This window comes from Pristis pectinata, chromosome 3 (genome assembly GCF_009764475.1).
Source record: "Pristis pectinata isolate sPriPec2 chromosome 3, sPriPec2.1.pri, whole genome shotgun sequence".
In the NCBI taxonomy this organism is placed as follows: Eukaryota; Metazoa; Chordata; class Chondrichthyes; order Rhinopristiformes; family Pristidae; genus Pristis; species Pristis pectinata.
In genome coordinates this window covers 78005387-78022851 of record NC_067407.1, presented here as the reverse complement: position 1 = coordinate 78022851, position 17465 = coordinate 78005387, and the positions used below count along the sequence as shown (strand labels likewise).

The window sequence follows — 17465 nt, the reverse complement described above, 5'->3', positions numbered from 1 at the left end:
ATTCCTCTTCTATTTCAATATTCTGAAGGGATTGCTCCCTTTGCAACCTCCTGGTCTGCTCTTACTTGCCCACCAACCACTCCACATCTTGTGGCACTTTCCCATTCAACTGCAGGAGAAGTAATACCTCTCCTTTCAACTCTTCCCTTCCCACAGTCCAGGGAACCAAACAGTCTTTCCAGATTAACTACTTCCATTCTAGTGTACTGCGTGCGATGTTCACAATGTGGTCTCCTTGATATCGAAGAAACCAAACACAGATTGGTTAATCACTTTGTGGAGCATCAGCATTCAATCTACAGAAGAAAGAGAGGTGACTTTTTTCTAACATATATGATCCTAAGGGGGCTTGACAGGGTAGATGTTGAGATGCTTTTACTGGTCGGGGAGTCACGAACAAGGGACATAGCTACAGAATAGGTGACTGGTTATTTAAAATGAGATGCACAAGGATAGGGTAATGAATGTCTAGAATTCTCTGCCCCTGAGGGTGATGGAGGCCAGATCATTAAATATATTTAAGGTGGAGATAGAGAAATATTTGAAAGATTGAGGTCTATGGAGAACTGGCACAGGAGGAAAAGAGGCCAGCATCAATCAGCCATGATCATATTGAATGGCAGGGAAGGATTGAGGGACCTGGTGGCCTACGCCTGCTCCTATTTTCTTATGTTCTTGTGTTCTGAGCACCCAGTTGCCTGCCACTTTAACTATCTCATTCCCACACTGAACCACCTGCAGCTCCCTGCACTGTTACAATGAGACCTAATGCAAGCTTTAGGAACACCTCATCTTCTATCTGGACATGTTGCAGCCTTCCGGACTCAATATCAAATTCTCCAACCTTAGGTAATTCCCTGTTTCTTTCTCTCTGTATCAGGTTTGCAACTGTTCCTTGAGACTATTACTGACTTTTCAGAGCCAAGCAAGAGTATTTAAAATCGACTTCTTGTTTGCCAAAGACCCGAGGCAACAATTATAACAAAATCATCACTGAAGTCCCCTTACAAAAATACTAGAGTACAGCTTTTCAGTGTAATACAATGGCTGCAAATAACTAAATATCATTTCAGGACAAAGTGGACATAATTGAGTAGCTCCAATGAAAGTCAACCCTAGGCTGGGAGGTGTTGCTCTGATTAATTTCATAATTTTTGTTACATCCATCCTGACCTGTTTTCTGACTAAATTGACATTATTAGCTGTAGAATCACCTATTTGTTATAAGTCTAGACTTAAACTATCTCCCTTATCCAACCCAATGGCTGACACAAAATTGTCAATACAGACTCTGCACGATAATAGGATGAAGGCAACTTACTGGAACATAACCTGACAAATATTAACACCAAACTGAAAAGGACTATTAGGACGGGATCTAAAGCTTAGTGCAAAACTTTGAGGAGTATCGTAAAGGAGGAGAGGTCGAGGAAGGGACTTGTAGAATTTGGAGCTTGATAGTTGAAGACCAACCACAGATAGTGGGTTACAGATGTGTCAGATGCTGACAAAGCTAACATTGGAGGAATGTTTGATCTGATTTCAGTGCTGAATCCGCTAACTGACCAACCTTCTTCATTTGCTGAGTGAAGTCCTCACCTGTCTGCCACCAGGTATCTACGAGGGTACATCGACCTTCCCCTACAACATTATGATACCACTGCCAGGCATCATGGTTAATAGGTTCCCCAACTGCAAGAGAAATATTATATTCAAGAGTTAATCCATACAGCACATATTAACAGCTGTTTCTAGGTTGTTTTGTGTCACAGTTGAAATTCAGTCTGAAACTCTGGTTAGACCACACTTGGAGTAGTGTGCCCAGTTCTGGTCGCCTCATTATAGGAAGGATGTGGAAGCGTTGGAAAGGGTGCAGAGGAGATTTACCAGGATGCTGCCTGGATTGGAGAGTATGGATTATGAGGAGAGGCTAAGGGAGCTAGGGCTTTACTCTTTGGAGAGAAGGAGGATGAGAGGAGACTTGATAGAGGTGTACAAAATATTAAGAGGAGTAGATAGAGTGGACAGCCAGCGCCTCTATCCCAGGGCACCGATGTTCAATACAAGAGGGCATGGCTTTAAAGTAATGGGTGGGAAGTTCAAGGGAGATATCAGAGGAAGGTTTTTCACCCAGAGAGTGGTTGGTGCATGGAATGCTCTGCCTGGGGTGGTGGTAGGGGCAGATACATTGGTCATGTTCAAGAGATTGTTAGATAAGCATATGGAGGAATTTAAAATAGGGGGATATGTGGGAGGAAGGGGTTAGATAGTCTTAAGCGTGGTTTAAAGGTTGGCACAACATGGTGGGCCAGAGGACCTGTATTGTGCTGTATTGTTCTACGGTTGTATGGTTCTATGGTTTCCTCCCACAGGCCGTCATTTCCATATAAGTCATGCACAGGGTGTGTCATTCCCCACACATGCTCCTTTTGGAGTATTGCAGGGGAACTTTTATCTTTTATCCTTCTGGTCACCCCACACTCCATTCACATGACACTGTCCTGATATGCTCTGCTATTGCTGCAACTCATTAAGGTCGAAGCCCCAAGTCAACAATCCTCTTGATCACCCGACCCCCACCCTTTCTGAAGCCCCTTGAATTCTTCCAACTACCTGGTCCTCCACAAAGCCCCTCCAAACTCCATAGCCTCCGAACAACCTTTCATCCTCCTAATCCCCCGTCACTTCCAATCCTTGAATTCATCCAGTAATCCTCAGTACCATACAATCCTTCCAATGCCATCCCTTGAAGCTCTTCCAATCTTCCCAAATCCTATCAAATCCTCTAAAATTAATCCAGTTCTCCCAATACCCCCAGGTCCCTCCAGTTCTCCTAATGCTCCCAAGGCCATGCAATCCTCTTAATCATGAGTCCCCTCCAATCCTTCAGATCCTGACCCACCAAGATCTGCATTAGAGGTCCTGATCTCCACTAATCCTCAGTCCTCAATCCCAACTCCAGGTCACTGTTAATCCATTTAAAAACTCAGTTCTGCAACTGAAGACCCAAATTCAATCAGCCTCACTCACACACACCATCCCCACCCCCACCACCACTACTACTTACCTGAATACCAAGAAGTCACCCTCCCCAATACTTGGCCCCAATCTTTTAAATTCAACCTCAGTACCAATCATTCAAGACTACCCTCTACCCAATTTTCTGATAATCCAAGACAATTCCTACCAAACGCCAGTCCCTGATCAGTTTGGATGAAATTGGCCCTCAGTAAAACCAGATTTGCCTCAGATAATTGAGATTGGGAATTCCCATGGCAATTCTACAACCTGTAGTTTACCATGAACTAAAGGTTGACAGGCCTACAGCATATCTCAGTCTCCATTAATAAATTGGAGGATGATGCACTGACTTCTCACCAAGATGTAGAGTTCAGCTAGAAATCACAGTCATTTACCTGTGCCTAGTGTCTTCAAGGATGATCGATCATACTTGGACACCCAACTGTCTCCATGCTTCAGTAGCAGGCGAATAGCCGTTGGAGCACCATAAAACTGATTGATTCTCAACCGCTGCACTGTCTCCCAGTATCTACCTGTAGGATCAAAACTCAAGGATTAGTAATTGCACACTTCAGCTTCCCACAACTAGAAATCTATCTAAACTAATCCAATTGCCTTATAATGTTGCTTGGTATCGGAACACTAGCTGCTTCCTAACTACCTGAAATTTTTTCTCAATTACAAGCAATCCCATTTATTAAAGGCTGATTTTAGTGACATGCTATAACCACCCAGAGTGGAGATGATTGGGAACTCCCCTGCAAATCAAACTTGGTGACCGCACTGTTGCATGTGGTTGAAATTGATTGTTTGCTCATTAGTTAAATAAAACCATTCTTCATTCAGTACATTTTTCTGTGTCTATTGGAAGAAGCTGCCATAGTTTCTATTTCTTCGACTATTTACAGAGAAAATTGAGTCTGTTTAAAATTGGATTTGCCTGCCGCACAATGAACTGTTTGTTATGATCCCCACAGGGGTCATCAAGTTCTCCTGCACAGAAACAAGCACTCCATCCCCATCCCCACTCATTGGCTGATGCAATGTTATCATTAAATACTCTGTTTATTAAAGTGTAATGTATCTTTTCCATATTTCTCAATTCCAGAGATGAACTGGCGATTGACAAATTTGCTAATAGATCAGTAACCCTTACCAAGTCTGCTGCTAAGTGATCAGGAGAAACCCAAAGAGAAGTTCCTCTCAGAGAGTGAAACAAAAATTCAATCATAACAAATCAGTCAATACTGTTTGTTTCCTGCTCCCATATGATCCACACTAACCTAATAATTCCCCTATTCAATCTATTTTGCTGCTACTTTATGTCACAGCCCTTTAATCATTGGCATTTATTCTGATACAATGATCTGTTTTTATTTAAATCTCCAAAGGTGCTGACACATCATATTAGTCACATTCCTCTTAAGTGATTTCTCTTTTATTCCCTTTGGCTCATTTATTTTAGCTAGAGCTTTTGGTTGACTTCCAACTGACAATAACTGTTTCCTTAGTTTACCTCAGAGGCCCAACCACAAAATTTTGTCTAAAACCCAAGATGGATTCTTTACTATGAACAGTCCCTGTTGCTAATTGCTCCATTGAATACTGCTACATCTGTTTCTCACTGCATGAAGCACTTCCAAGGATGAAGGACTTTGATTCAGCGTATAGAGTTAAAATAAGATAGCAAGGGGTGCACACTGAATCAAAACATGAAGTGACTTTGTTGCAGCACTTAAAGGTAACTGATGCACATACTGTTCAATGATATATTTGGTACCAGCAATCCTTCAATTTGATCAGAAGTTACTGATCTCCATCTTGCACAACAGGTGGGAAAAAGACAATTGTACTTCTGTATAGTTTTTACAGTCTCAGGCTGCAAACTTTGACCATAGAACTGTTGTTTGGATACAAAGGGTGATATATTTCCAACATTGAATCAGAAGCCTGCGTGCAAAATTGTACTATGATCCATGAATTTGGATAAAGGTATACATGTGCCAAGCAAAGTTATAAGTGAATAGAACATTATAATAAATTAGAGCTTAATGATGCAACTAATAACATGCATTAACTTCACACAGCTAAAGACGTACTCAGCAGCAAAAAGGGGCCCCTATTTATGGGGCATCCCTGTGTACCATTTAAGGGGAATATCAGTGTCATGGATTAGTTGCTGATTAACTCTAACAAGTATTGATTCAATTCTACTTGTGTGTGCTACTTTAGACCTCTTTCTGACAGTAAAAGAGCTGAAGGAATTTGTTTTCACTTCAATACTTCTGCAATAATCAGATACCCCCAGGGGTGCTTGGGTGCAACCCAAGGGTTCCAGTCATTCCCCTTGGAATATAGCATGACAAGGATAATGAGCAGAGACACACAAGGTGGGACAGAGGAGGAGGGCAGGAAGGTCATTTTTACCAAGAATCTTCAGAGAACCATTCTCCATTCTAATTCTCAAAGAGGAATGATGCATTAGGTGTTTGTGCTTAGTAAGGATGTCTACACTGTGTTATCCCACATGCTGCAGCTAGGACTACGATGCGCAGTGGTTTTTAAGGTCACCGTGGCCCTGAATTCGCAAGATCACAAGACAAGGGAGCAGAAGTAGGCCATTCGGCCCATCAAGTCTGCTCCAAAGAAAAGGGAAAGAAGAAAAAGAAATGAGAAATTGGGCGGGGGGGGGGGGGAAACACACTATTCTAACCCCAATTTCCAGCCTTATCCCCATATCCCTTGATACCCCGACTATTTAGATATCTATCTATCTCTTCCTTAAATGCCTCCAATGATCTGGCCTCCACTGCTGTATGTGGCAAGGAATTCCACAAATTCACCACCCTCTGGCTAAAGAAATTTCTCCTCATCTTTGTTTTAAACCTGTACCCTCTAATTCTAAGATTGTGCCCTCTGGTCCTGGACTCACCCACCAAGGGAAACAGCTTGACCACATCTACTCTGTCCAGTCCTTTCAACATTCTAAATGTTTCTATGAGGTCCCCTCTCATTCTTCTGTACTCCAGTGAGTACAGTCCAAGAGCCGACAAACGCTCATCATACATAAGCCCTTTCATTCCGGGAATCATCCTTGTAAATCTCCTCTGAACCCTCTCCAACATCAGCACATCCTTCCTAAGCTATGGGGCCCAAAACTGTACACAGTATTCCAAATGAGGCCTCACTAGTGCCCCGTAGAGCCTCATCAACACTTCCTTACTTTTGTACACTATACCTCTCGAAATGAGTGCTAACATAGCATTCGCTTTCTTTACCACTGATCCGACCTGGTGGTTAACCTTTAAGATATCCTGCACGAGTACCCCCAAGTCCCTTTGCAGTGCACCTTTCAGGTTTGACCTGGAGATTTCTGTAATGTATGCTGTAGCATAAGGAAGGTCACAGTTTCTGTCCCAGAAGAAATGAGTATGTTTATTTCTCCTTTTCTGGAGAGAATTAGGCAGGGTGAACACAGTTACACAGGGAATGTGGGCTTCCCAATGGTGCTAGGTGCCAGTAAGCACAAGTACCTTGCTTTACAAGCACCCAATATCAAATTGGGGAAGCAAAGCAAATGCAACAGGCCCAGTCTCTCACTGTCTTGCCATCATGTGATGTTACACAATGCATCATGCAAGTTAATGGTTAGTATCCTGCCAGCGATCACAATACCAATTCCTGCTCATCTACAACAGACATCAACTCCCTTGTGCATTCTTTAGTCTTCTGTATGATTTTGCCTGACCCTTCTCATTACTCTTATCCCTGCACTGGCTGCAAACCAGTAACATCTAGTGTCTCACCAGGTGCAGATCTCGTCTCCAAGCTAACCTCTAAAATACATGGTGTCGTTATCTGGGCTGGTGGCCAGGGGGTCAGATCAAGTGATGGACTGTCTTTATCTTCACACTCCGCTTGCTCTTCTAAATTACCTATCCAGCTTATTGGGTATTTCAAAGGTGAAAGGCTCAAGGGTAAAGTGGAGAAGAAAGGAGGGAAAATGAGAGGTGCACCTTGTAAGTCAAAAGAGGTTGTGGATTCAAGTGGAAGTGAGAAAGTTAGATTAGGTCCGAGTACATTGTCATCTTCTGTGGCCTCAGCCCCAGTGCTGGCCACGGTCCAATAATGACCAGTACTTTCTTCTCCATGAGGGTTTAGATGTTGCAGTTACACAGGGTCAGCTGTGGAAGCTGCGAAGTGTGGCAGTGTGTGTTGCCACACTTTGCTGATCAGCCTGTTATGGTTGAATGCATATAAACTATGAGAATTGGTTAGAATGGCAGACGTGTTTAATAGTCCTGACAGAGGGAGATTGTTGGAAGGTGAGTGAAGGAGCTGTGGTATATTGAGCAGTGTCTGAGGTTGGTGGGTGAATATGGCATTTGAAGACAGGTTCATTGATCTTGATAACATCTTTAATGTCACTGAAATTCTTTCCAGACTGCAAATTGCAAATTAACCTTTGGGACTTGTCTCCAGACATTGACCTCCATAGCTGGCTCCTCCTACTGTCTTTGACCATGTCTGGTGAGCTTCCTTTTTTTAAAAATCAACTAAAATTGTGCCATTCCACTTTCTGTCATTCCCTTCACCAATGCCCGTCCAAGTACTGGATCTTTTGCACTGCATTTATAGTTTCCTAATCTGACCATCATATTCCACCCCTCAGGGAACCCAAAGTCCTCACAGCAACACAGACCTGCATTAGCATCTGTAAAAGCCAAGAGCAGTGGCGAAAAAGGTTAGACCAAGGAAGTAAGGATAGTACCAAGGTGAACAGGAAGAGAATAGAAGGACAAGGTGCTAGCATCAACCAGGAGTATCAGTGTGAGCTGGGAAGGTAAACTCAATTGCCAGTTAGTGTAGAGTAATGGCAAAAAAGAATTAATGGTAGCTAATGGGCATGTAAGGGAGAGAATAAGGTACAGAGGTATAGGGAGATAAGGAGAAGAGTAACCAGACTATTGAGATTGCTCTTGTGAGAGCTGGCAAGTACCTGATGGGCTGAATGGTTTCTTTCTGCGTCATTATAAGTAAAACAATAGTATGCGGTAAGATTATCAATACACATCCACAAACTTCGCTAATTTTTCTGCCAAAAAAGCATTTATTGACACAATCTTCCACAATTTCCTTGTATTTTTCACACTAAAGTAATTATATCCCAGTCAGTTTCTAAACAAAGCTTTGTTTGGTAAAGTCAGATCTTTAACAATTGCGTTCAGGAAATGCACTATGGTTAATTTTAGCCAATCTACCTAGTGGAAACTGCGAGATGAGTGTTTAAGCATTCAGATGACTTATGTGTTATTGTCCACCCTGGATCTGCAATTTTCCATTTTAAAATTCTCTGTGCGGTAAGCACACTTGTCTGAAGCCAGCAGAGTCTACTTTAGATATGTAGGTCAGAGTTCGATTATGTCATCAAATCCCAACTCTAATTTTATCTTCTAATTTTAGCCACAGCGCTAGTCCTGTGATGGTCAAAGAGAATACAACTAGGAGAAAATAGAGTTTTTTGATGATGATGTATCTTGCTCACCTGGATCTGGATAAATAGGAGTGCTCTCAAATAACACAGTGGTGCCACCATTGGAGAGAGGGCCATAGACCACATAACTGTGCCCTGTAATCCAGCCAATATCTGCCACACAACCATGAATATCACCTTCCTGATAATTGAAGACATACTGAAAGATAAAGGTTGTAGTTTATAAGTTCGGCCTTTGACAGTGGCAGCTGTTTCAAGCATTACTTCAAAATTTCCTTGGAGAAAAAAACTCCTTTAGGCCCACTAGTTTGCTCATCACTACCTCTTTAGTAACAGCGATTGTATTGAGGTCCTCACCTCCCAGCACATCCATAACATCTCTCTTTGGCATGTCAGACGTGTCCTCCACCGTGAAGACCAACACTAAACAGTCTTTCAAGGCCTCGGTCATTTCCTCATTACCCAATATTAATTTCCCCCTCTCATCTTCCAAGGGACCTATATTCACTTTAGCCATCCTTTTCCACTTAATATAATTATAAAAACTTTTACTATCTGTTTTTATATTTTTTTGCTAGTTTACTTTCATAATCTATCTTCCCTTTCCTTATTGTTTGCTTAGTGGTTCTTTGTTGCTTTTTAAAGTTTTCCCAATATTCCAGTTTCCCACTACTTTTGGTGACTTTGTATGCACGAGCTTTTGGCCTGATGCCTTCTTTTATTTCCTTAGTTATCCAAGGATGGCTCTCCCCACCCTTACTGTCCTTGCTTTTAACTGGAATATACTTTTGTTGAGCACCATGAAAAATCGCTTTGAAAGTCTTCCTCTGTTCCTCAACTGTCCCACCACATAGCCTGTGTTTCCAGTCTACGCCAGCCAACTCCTCCCTCATCCCATTGTAGTCTCCCTTGTTTAAGCATAATACACTGGTTTTAGATAAAACTATTGAACCCTCCATTTGTATGAGAAATTCACTCATACTATGATCACTCTTTCCAGGAGGATCCCTAACTACAAGATCGTTAATTTTACCTGTCTCATTGCACAGGACCAGATCTAAGATAGCATTTTCATTGTAGGATCATTTAACATGCTGTTCAAGAAAGCTATCACAGATACATTCTATGAAGTCCTCCTCAAGACTGCCTCAACCAATTTGATTCGCCCAATCTATGTTGAAGTTAAAGTCCCTCATGACAACTGCCATTCCATTCTGACATGCATCAAATATTTCTTGGTTTATTGCCTGTGCCACTGTAATGTTATTATTTAGTGGTCCATAGACATCTCCCACTGGTGATTTTTTTCCCTTTACTATTCCAAATCTCTATCCAGATGGACTCAACATTCTGCTCCTTAGATATTACAGTATATTGTCTCTCACTATTGCCCTGATCTCATTCTTAATTAAGAGCGCTACCCCACCTCCCCTACTTTCCTGCCTATCCTTTTGTATTGCCTGATACCCTTAGATATTTAATTCCCAATCATCTCCACCATGCAACTATGTTTCTGTAATGGGCACTAAATCACACCACTTTATACTGATTTGTGCCACAAGTTCACTGACATTTCGAATACTATGGGCATTCAAATAAAGTGCCCTTATACTTATTGTCCTTTTAGAATCTAGTAACTTTTGTGTCTTTTGCGTTTGATTTTTCTGTACTCCACTCTTATTTTGTTCAAACTTTTGCTCTGGTCTATGCTTTGCTTCCCTCTGTCTTTTTGCATAGATTCCCATCCCCCTGCCATATTAGTTTAAATAAATAGGACAACCAGTTGTGATTTCATAATTTAGGAATTTAACCAGTACACCATTGTAATCAGAAGCCTGAAGTCCCACACCACCAGCTACTTCCCTTCAACCATTCAGTTTTTGAACCAACCTGCACAACCTTAATCATTACTTCTGTACAGCAACACTATGACCAATTTGCACTACAATGGACTTTGTTTCTAAGATAAGATAAGATATCTTTATTAGTCACATGTACATTGAAACACACAGTGCAATACATCTTTTGCGTTGAGTGTTCTGGGGGCAGCCCGCAAGTGTCGCCACACTTCCGGCGCCAACATAGCATGCCCACAACTCTGTTCTCATTGTGTTCTTTCTTGCATAATTTTGTCTAATCAATGTTTAATCTATGTCTTTCTTGTGAATGTTGTGTCCCTAATGCTATGATGCTGCTGCAAGTAAGTTTTTCATTGCACCTGTGCAGACATATACTTGTGCGTATGACAATAAACTCATCTTTGAGTTTGACTTTGAATTTAGAATGGTATGTGACTTGGGGAGAAGTCTAAAACTGGCAGTGCTCCTGCACATCTTTTGCCTGAACCCTTCCCCCTGCCCTGCCCCCCTACCTCCCCACCACCACAACAACCTCAGAACAAGCAATTTGTTTTCCTGCTGCTTCTATTGATTATGCAGGAGACAGAGCCCTTGTACATCAAGCCACAAATGGCTGTCCTAGCCCATCATCATTCTAGCTGGAGGTTTAGGTCCTATCAAAGGAACCTGGGTGAATTGCTCTTGCATCCTGTAGATAGCATACATTGCAATCAGTGCCAATGATGAGAGAGTGTACAGTTAGGCTGGTGGGTAAAGGTTAAAGTGCTGATAATAGAATCTTCAAAAATTGCTTCTTCCCCACATATTCCACTCCTCCAGGCAGTAGTGGCGACGGTTGGGGAGAAAAAGAAACATAAGGCACAACTGGCCGTTACGAGGCTGGCTAAACAGGTTTTGCAATTCAGTTCCATTATAATGACAAACGTTTTGTTATATGTCCTTGCTTCCTGGTTTGGCCTGCAAGTCTGTACACTTACTGGCTTAGCCTTGTACTGGGTTAATGAAGCACTTCCCATTTACACACTTCCCAATCCTAAATGGGCTGATGTTCCAGTGGAGGAGATAGAACCTCTGTTTGCCACGAAGGGCAGTCCAGTGGTGTGGGAGGGAGCAGGAACTCCATGCCTAGTGTTTTCACCACTCTAGATTGCCAAAGATCTGGCCTTTGCAGGCTAGTGTACCTCATCCCTTAAACTCTACTCCCTGCCTATTGGTCAAAAGTGGTTCCATAGGTGGGATCCAGGCCAGGGAAGCCTCATGGGCACTGTAGCTGAGGATCAGAGCAATGTGTTGCATGAAAACTCTCCTCATATATAAGAGGTACACAGGCAGTTAAGAAATCTGGGTGCCTATGCCCACCTGGCCTTGCCCTGTGTGTGTGTGTGTTATGTGTGTGAGGGAGCTGGTGGTGGAGATTAACACTGAGATCATTGAGCTATTCAACTGATACCTTGTGGGTCAGCGATGCATACAGCAGATAACCAGCCTGTGTATGTACCAGTCCTTTGGGTTTTCCTGTACTTCCAGAAGTATACAGCAGGAAGAGCAGGTCCTCACTCTCCATGGATTCAGGGTCACACACTGGCTGCTCCTTCTCCATTTCCTACAGAACAAAAGACAGATTGTCATTCACAAATGGTGCTTTATTCCAGAACAAAGTGCATTTAGTAGAGATAACGCCACAAAGCACACTTGTATTGCAAACAACAGGGTTCAATCTGCACAGACTAATTGACAAATACTGATTGCCACAATTAGTGTCTTTCAACATCTAGATCTGCTAGAGTTCCACTGGTGTACTGAGGACTGCAATACTGTCAAAAGGTGTTGAATTTAGGAAGAGGCATTAAAATGACTCCCCATCTACCATACCAGGGTATGTAAAAGAAAATCCCCATGGTATTTTTAAAGAAAAGCAGGAGAATTCTCCACTATGTCCCAGTCAATATTTATAATTCAAACCACATCAATAATACAGATAATTGTCTGATAATTATCACTGCTGCTGATGGGATCTACCAGTGCAGAAATTAACTACAGTGTCTCCGGCATTGCAATGGTCCCAATTCTTAGGAAGTATGTTGGCTATAAAATGCTTTGGGACGCCTGAAGTCCTGAGAGACATGATTCAAAAGGAAGACCTTCTTCCTTTCCAGGTATTCTTGTATTGCTCTGATTTAATTGGATCTCATCATAGATTCATGGAGGTATACAGCACCGAAACAGGACCTTCAGGCCAACTCATCCATGCCAACCACTGTGCCTACCTGAGCTAGTCCCATTTGCCTGCATTTGTCCAATATCCCACTAGGCCTTTCCTATCCATGTATCTGTCTAAATGTAGATACCTGCCTCTACTACTTCTTCTGACAGCTCATTCCATATACCCACCACCCTCTATGTGAAAAAAGATGCCCCTCAGATCCCCTTTAAATCTTTCCCCTCTCACCTTAAACCTATTTTAATTCCGGGGTTAATTCCGGGGATGTCAGGACTGTCTTATGCTGAGAGGTTGGAGAGACTGGGATTGTACACGCTGGAATTGAGAAGATTGAGAGGGGATCTGATTGAAACATACAGGATTATTAAGGGATTGGACAAGATAGAGACAGGAAATATGTTCCAGATGTTGGGGAAGTCCAGGACCAGGGGGCATGATTTAAGAATAAGGGCTAGGCCATTTAGGACAGAGGTGAGGAAAAACTTCTTCTCCCAGAGGGTTGTGAATTTGTGGAATGCACTGCCTCAGAGGGCAGTGGAGGCCAATTCTCTGGGCACTTTCAAGAAGGAGCTAGATAGGTTTCTTATAGATAGGGGAATCAAGGGATATGGGGACAAGGCAGGAACAGGATATTGATTGTTGAGGATCAGCCATGATCTCAAAATGGCAGTGCAGACTTGAAGGGCCAAATGATCTACTTCTGCTCCTATTGTCTATTGTTTATGCCCTCATGTTTTAGACTTCCCTACCCTCGGAAAAAGACTGACTACATCATAATTTTATAAACCTCTATAAGATCACCCCTGAGCCTCCTTCTCTCCAGGGAACAGTCTCAGCCTATCCAATCCCTCCTTATAACTCAATCCATCAGTCCTGCCAACATCCTTGTGAACCCTCTCCAGCTTAACCACATCCTTCCTATAGCGTGGCAACCAGAACTGCACCCAACACACCAAGTGCAGTCTAACCAATGTCTTGTGCAACTATAACTTGATATCCCAACTCTAATACTCAATGCCACAGCCAATGAAGGCGAACATGCCATATGCCTTTTCACCACCCTGTCTACCTGTGTTGCCACCTTCGGGAACTATGTACTAGTACCCCTACGTCTCTCAGTTCAACAACATTACCCAGGACCCTGCCGTTTATTTTGTATGTCCTGGCCTGATTTAACTTCCCAAATGCATCAATTTGCACTTGTCTGACTGAGTTAAATTCCACCTGCCATTCCTTTGCCCAGTTTCGGAGCCGATCAATATCCTGTTGTAACCTTGGACAAGCTTCTTCACTGTCGATTATGTTATCAATTTATACCTGTTAGTGAGGGGAATAACTACAGGCAATTCCGCACTATCTGGCTACTCCTCATGGTGATCAGTCATCTTTCTAGCTATCATTAATATCTATACCACTGCCCAAACAACAGGGCTATTTCACGTAAAATTAAGTAACAAACCTCTACAAAATAGCAATTTCTAATCACCGAGTTTCAACATGAGAAAAAGCTTATTTAAATGCAACCAAAGGTATACGTTTAACAATGACTTACTTCCTCAAGTGGTATGTCAATGTCACCCATGGGAACCTTCTTGTCCGTCCTTTGCCCTACAAAAACATGTTTCACTGTGGGACATGTTTTCACTGCCTCATCCACTGTCCTCTTCAGTTCGATAACACGACCACCACGGACTCCTTGGTTGTAGGTGATAACAACCTTGCATTGGGCTTATTTATTGAAGACAAACAATGTTATATGATGTTATTGGCATAAAAATCTACAACTAGCAAACAGAGGGAAAGGGGAGCAGTTTACGAGGCTTTGCAACAAGCCTTGAAACTGAGTGAAGTACCCCTGATACCATCTTGGCCTTGACACAGTTTTGAAATGTCTTGGGCAGCTACCTTGACCAAGCATTGGGCCCCTTACATTTGTCAGTGAGAGGTTTATAAGTTTCCCAAGCAATACTAGGTGGGGTTGCCTCAGGTTTTCTGTATTTTGCTAAAGACCCTGGTAACACTGTCCTGAATCTAAACACAGACATGGGCAAAATTTCAGCTTAAAATGTTGTCGTCAGAATACATTTCTTCCTATGTTGCATAATCTGAAAGACTTCATCTAACTCTTTTACAGGCTTTGCAACATGACATTTGAAAGTGGCTCGAGCCTTGTTCTTGCTGATTGGGGAAAGCCCACATGTTCCTCCTGGCTTCATGCAGATACCACCTACTGTCTGTTTCCCTTGGTGGGCGTGTCCAGGACCAGAGGGCACAATCTTAGAATTAGAGGGTACAGTTTCAAGACAGAGATGAGGAGAAGTTTCTTTACCCAGAGGGTGGTGAAATTGTGGAACTCCTTGCCACGCACAGCAGTGGAGGCCAGATCAGTGGGGGTGTTCAAGGAGGAGATAGACAGATATCTAAATAGTCAGGGTATCAAGGGATATGGGGATAAGGCTGGCAAATGGGATTAGAATAGTTTTTTTTTCTCTCTCTTTTTTTCCCACCCCATTTCTTTTTCCCTTTTCCTTGGAGCAGACTCGATGGGCCGAATGGCCTGCTTCTGCTCCCTTATCTTGTGATCTTGTGATCTTACTGTCGCTGACTCCACCTCAGCAACCCTCCCTCTGTGGGCAGAAGGACTGGGGTGTCAAGTTGCATCAAAACACTCCATTTGGAGACTTCACTAGAGGACTGATTAAATATAAACTTCTGGTTTAGAGCATTGGTATACTGTGATTTGGAAGGCATGGTTCTTTTTAAGTTTGACAGGCAAGCTGCAGATACCGAAAGGAGTGTCCAAAGGGAGTGCAGCTTCCACTCTCCCAACTTGGTTGTGAGATGCCTACAGAGGTCAGAGGGGATGCTGAAGTTGTGGCACACCGCCAGCAGTATCTTTGTGCTTCAGTAGGGTATAGCCCAATTAGCAGGAACTCTTCTCTGCCCACCTTCATCTTCACACAAAGCAGAGTGAAAGTCTTACTGATTATAGACCTATTACCACATAAACTTGACTTAATTATTTTCTAAATAGTCTGTTGCCCTAATAGAGAAAGCCAGATGATCTTTTGGAAGCATTAGAAAATCTGCACATTTTGTGTACTGGATATTCTCCTATTATAAAACAAAGGACTCAGCAATCCAAAATCAATTTAGAATTCTTAATGGCTACATAAAGTATACAAATATTCCCTATTTACCTTGTTTTCTCTATTGATGCTGCACACAATAGCATATATTTTTCTTCCATGACCAAATTATCACAAATAGAATGGGACGTTCTGGGACATAAATTGTATTGACTGATAGATTGATGTCAGCTTAGTAGTTTGTTTCCAATAAATGGATACATAATGCTTAAACTTACAACTAACAAAGCTCTTAATTAAAGAAGCAAGCAATGAAAGGAGTGAAAGATCTTTTCCCACATACCATCACAGATCCTTTCAGCCAGTGCTTGACTACTGAACCCTGCAAAGACCACCATGTGCACGGCACCAATCCTAGCACATGCCAACATTGCAGCTACGCCCAGGGGAGATACCGGGAGGTAGATAGCAACTCTGTCCCCTTTCTGCACACCGTACCGCTTCAAGATATTGGCCAGACGGCATGTGGTCTCTAAAAGTTCCCTGTAACAAACAACCATTTATTAATCATAAAGGTGAACTGGGTGGTAGTGATGTCAAGTTGGACTTGGTGGCAGTTAAAATGGTGTGGATTAAATAGCTCCGTTCTAAAATGGAGACACAAGAGACCGCAGATGCTGGAATAAGGAGCAGCAAACAAGATGCAGGAGGAAATTAGTGAGTCAAGCAGCATCTGTGGAGAGAAATGGACAATCAACATTACTGGTTAAGACCCTTCTCGACCCGAAACATTAACTGTCCATTTCCCTCTACAGATGCTGCTCAACCCTCTGAGTTCCTCCAGCATCTTGTTTGTAGCTCCATTCCAATTTCATTATGACTTTTTTCAGACATATGAGGCCTAATTGCTCATGCACATTGGATCATAGAACATTAAAGCACAGGAACAGCTCCTTTGGGCCACCATGTCTGCACCAACCACGATGCCAATCTAACTAATCCCATCTGCCTGCACATGGTCTGTATCCCTCTATTCCTTGCCTGTTCCTATTACATTAATAGATCACAACAACATGTTAACCCACAGAGATCTGTCTCAGCAGCTACACATAGGTCTGATGATCAAAGAAGCATTTCAAGATAGGTCTCAAACTTTGCCGTGTGGAATTTGTGTGCTTATGGCCTCACAAGACAAGTGCCAGGTGCATGAGTACACAGTGAATGGCAGGGCCTTGGGAGTGTTGTTGAACAGAGAGACCTGGGGGTACAAGTGCATAGTTACCTGAAAGTCGCGACACAGGTAAACAGAGTCAATGAAAAAGGCACATGGCATGTTTTCCTTCACCAACCATAGCAATGAGTACAAGAGTTGGGACGTTCATGTTACAGTTTTACAAAGCGTTGGTAAGACGACATGGAATATTGTGTGTAGTTCTGGTTACTACGCTTTAGGAAGGATGCGATTAAGATATTTATTTATTAATCGCATGTACATCGAAACACGCAGTGAAATGCATCTTTTTGCATAACTGATAATGTTCTGGGGGCAGCCCACAAGTGTCGCCACGCTTCCAGCGCCAGCATAGCATGCCCACAACTAACCTGTACGTCTTTGGAATGTGGGAGGAAACTGGAACACCCAAAGGGAACCCACACAGACACAGGGAGAAAGTACAAACTCCTTACAGACAGTGGCAAAATTGAACACAGGTCGCTGGTGCTGTAATAGTGTCGCTAACCACGACACTACCATGCCGCCCAATTCACAACATTTTGCCGGG

At 42.6% G+C, this 17465-nt stretch overlaps 1 protein-coding gene across 1 annotated transcript in view; it reads right to left on the bottom strand.

Annotated features, from left to right (window-relative positions):
- Positions 1 to 17465, bottom strand: part of LOC127567824 (acetyl-coenzyme A synthetase 2-like, mitochondrial) — a 58527-nt gene that overhangs the window by 18192 nt on the left and 22870 nt on the right. The window contains exons 3-8 of the mRNA XM_052010935.1: positions 16028 to 16227; positions 14148 to 14323; positions 11825 to 11977; positions 8567 to 8714; positions 3417 to 3554; positions 1600 to 1692 (exon numbers count right to left, since the gene is read on the bottom strand). Of these exons, the coding sequence (XP_051866895.1) occupies positions 1600 to 1692; positions 3417 to 3554; positions 8567 to 8714; positions 11825 to 11977; positions 14148 to 14323; positions 16028 to 16227 (908 nt within the window). The remainder of the gene's footprint in view (positions 1 to 1599; positions 1693 to 3416; positions 3555 to 8566; positions 8715 to 11824; positions 11978 to 14147; positions 14324 to 16027; positions 16228 to 17465) is intronic.